Source organism: Sinocyclocheilus rhinocerous, unplaced genomic scaffold, assembly GCF_001515625.1.
Source record: "Sinocyclocheilus rhinocerous isolate Xijiao unplaced genomic scaffold, SAMN03320098_v1.1 scaffold4971, whole genome shotgun sequence".
Taxonomy (NCBI): domain Eukaryota; kingdom Metazoa; phylum Chordata; class Actinopteri; order Cypriniformes; family Cyprinidae; genus Sinocyclocheilus; species Sinocyclocheilus rhinocerous.
The window spans coordinates 2,459-5,740 of NW_015635718.1; the positions used below are offsets into that span (position 1 = coordinate 2,459).

The window sequence follows — 3,282 nt, forward strand, 5'->3', positions numbered from 1 at the left end:
GTTACATTTATTAAATATGTTGAAATTGAATGCTTCCATTGTCCTCATTTGTAAGTCACTTTGGATAAAAGTGTCTGCTAAATGACTAAATGTAAATGTAAACGAAAATGTATAAACTAATACATTTCTATAGGTGGCATCTTAAAAATTATCTGTTAGTATTAAAGTTTTATAAAGCATTGAAAATTTTGAAGAATTTCAATTCATTTGAATTCTACTTAAAGTGCCCCTATTATGGGTAATGAAAGGTTCATATTTTGGTTTTGGGAGTCCCCAACAACAGGATGACATGCATGCAAGGTCAAAAACACTTTCATTGTCTTATAATATGCATTTATCCCCAACGACTCCCAAACGATTCGCGCAACGATTCATTTTTCCAAACCCCTACTTTGCCTGACGCTAATCTGCAGTGATTGGTCCGATTGGTCTCATTTTCATTTCATCATGCCTGTAATGGCAGTGCTGCTTTGTGTACAGCGTTACCAGGGAAACCGCTATTTTACCGCTCCAAAAGCGGCACCTAGTGGTAAAGAATGAATTTGCATTTTCATTCAGACCAAGGGGAAAAGACCAACAAGTGGGCAGGCAATATGCTAATGTTTCACCTTGAAGTCAACATGAAACGGCTTGAGATTCGTTTTAAAAACGACTCGTTTCAATGATTCAGAGTCGACTCTTTCTTTTGAGAGACAATAACTTTATACACGGTGCACTTTCAGATTTAAAACTTTGCAGTTTGTTTTCATTCACTTAGAGCTGTGTTACACACTGCATGAAAGGTAATTAAAAAAAAATCCATAATAGGGGCACTTTAAATTCAAATAGCAATTCTGCATCCAGTTGCTACATCAATTTAAATTAAACTCAAATTCAGGAATTGAACTGAATTTAAAAAGGCATTCTTGATTTAATTCTGAATGGCAAACAATCCTGATCACTATAGATTGAGCAACTGTTACTGTACATGCGAGTTATATCTAGTAAAATAAAATAAAATAAAAGCATCCCCGCAACACATAACAAGTGGTCTGGAAAATGTAAGCAATGACGCAAAATACAACTTCTGTTTAGTGACCTTTGTTATTCATACTGGCAGTTTTTAAATCAACTTACACAAACAGCATTATTTTGAGAACTTATTACTGTTTAAATCAATTTCATGTTAGGCACTGGATAACAAGTTTTTAAACACAGCTTTGTCCAGGTTTAGACAAAATACGCACCATAAGCTCTCCCCACCCACTGGATTAGTCAAGCTACCTTTGACCTATGGTGATATTTATGGTAATTACAGACTAATTGAGGAAACACGTGTCTAAGGCTTCCTGTGACCCCTATTAACATAAGGTTGACTAAAGGCATTGCCTGACATTTTGGTTCAATAAAACCGCAGTTGAACAGTTATTCTCGAAGAGTTACCAACTCAAGTAACTTCATAATAACTTAACGTAAACAATGTTATGAAAATACTAAAATTCAACAAGCATGTTGCTTACCCCTTTACCCATGAGGCCATTGTTCTGTGGAAGGCCAATAAACTGGAAGGCAGCCTCTTGTATGAAGTAGGGGTTCAGGATTCGTATCTCTGAGGGTTGCCGGGGCACAGAGTGCGCTACAGACTTCCAGAAGCCCTCTGTTCCTTGCTAAAGAAAGAAAGAAAAAATCATTAGAGGGAGGCATTATGATATGGACAAATGGACTCCGCACATCCAAGTTTGCATCATGAAAAACGCATGGAAAATTTTTATATCATCTTACAGCAGATGTGAAGAAATCATCTCTTCCATAATCATGAGTTCAGACCCAATACCTATAATGTGCCATCACTGCATACTGATGGCAGCAGTGTAGACGGCTTTCATTAAAAGTGAAGCAGGCCGTCCAGGTTGGACAAGCCAAAAGGAAGTGGACAAATGAAATCCTGACCTCCACGAGCGTTCGGGGAGCAGCGGCCCCCAGCTTCTCCCATAACAATTACTCCGGAGACCTACAGAGTGCCATAGCTCAGCAATTATTCAATCTGCGACCTGGCACTGAGATCATCAGGTATTAGCGTCCCGACTAGACAAGCTCTGCGAAGCCGTGGCAGCACTGCTGGCAAACAGCCAGTCGGGTCATCGGACTTAATGGGAGTCACCTGTTCAAATAAGCAGACTGTGCCTTTGATATAGCCCAACAATAGGAGTGACTATTGAGCCAGGCAAACGGCTTTGAAGCAGTTTTGGAGGGCCCCCCCGCCCACAACAAGCCATGGCAAGAAAACATCATCTCTTCTGTCAACTGTAGGGTTTTGCAGAACAGAAGCAGAAATTCTGTGGAATGCTGCAACCACAAGCAGGTGTAAACAGGGAAAAACTTGACGACAACAACAATAAAAATCACAGATTCTGGCGCACATTTACCCAACCACAGAGACACAGTATCCAGCATAGTGTGAAGTATATACTGGATGTTGCCAAACTGAAGTATGCCTTTTTCCAGAGCATAACATGATTTAAAACAGAGTGCGAGTAAACACATGGGAAACGCGCTGGCATCCGAAGCCAGTAGTGTTTGGTATAAAAGTGATAGGTTGTTTGAAAAAGAAATAAAACAGGAAGTCCCTGATTGATTCTTTTAAAATCACTTAACACAAGTAAGGATGTGTCTGTAAGCTGTAAACATTCCTTCCAGTGCATCGGGCTGAGATGGTAAGATCATTTAGGTCTCGAAGGACAGGTTTAATATTGTACAGGAGTTACTCTAGTGACTTACATAACAGAGTTATGAAAAAAAAAAAAAACGAGAACATTCCTGGCTAGACTGTAAATAATGGCATTAAAATTCAATCTTTCATCTCAGATCATTGAGTGTCTACAGAAGCTTAGGTTCAGCTTACTCCAAATCCTTTCAAACAACACTGAATTTTGTATTGATTTGTTTGTCTATTCATTCATTATTCATATATTCATGAGGTATTAAGCACTAAAGGCTGCCAGTACTAATAGTCTCGCACAGGCGTATTGAGGACTGTGGCTTTTATAAGCAGTTATTAAACGTCCCAGGCAAACACTCTTGTGTTCAGTGGGACAATAAAACGCTAAATGTTTACTGGACATACAGTGGCTTGAAGATCAACGGTTAGCCGATTAAACGACTGCTGCTGTCAATGCTAAATTTCGAATAAATCTTCTTCTAAATGCATTTCACAAGATTTTAAATTTTTTTACATGTTTTTAGGCAAGCATTTTTTTTCTATTTTTCTTTTATGCATTTCTTATTATTGCTACACTCTAAAAA

General features: G+C 38.5%; 1 protein-coding gene across 7 annotated transcripts in view; it reads right to left on the reverse strand.

Moving 5' to 3' along the window:
* Positions 1-1,288: 1,288 nt before the first annotated feature.
* LOC107747401 (CMP-N-acetylneuraminate-beta-1,4-galactoside alpha-2,3-sialyltransferase-like) overlaps positions 1,289-3,282 on the reverse strand; it is a 43,426-nt gene continuing 41,432 nt past the window's right edge. For 4 of the 7 annotated variants that reach the window (XM_016561877.1, XM_016561874.1, XM_016561873.1 and 1 more), the window contains one exon: positions 1,290-1,646. In XM_016561877.1, the coding sequence (XP_016417363.1) occupies positions 1,473-1,646 (174 nt within the window). In that variant the 3' untranslated portion in view covers positions 1,290-1,472. Of the gene's footprint in view, positions 1,647-3,282 lie in introns of all 7 variants that reach the window. The other 3 variants (XM_016561878.1, XM_016561875.1, XM_016561872.1) reach the window with 2 other exon arrangements.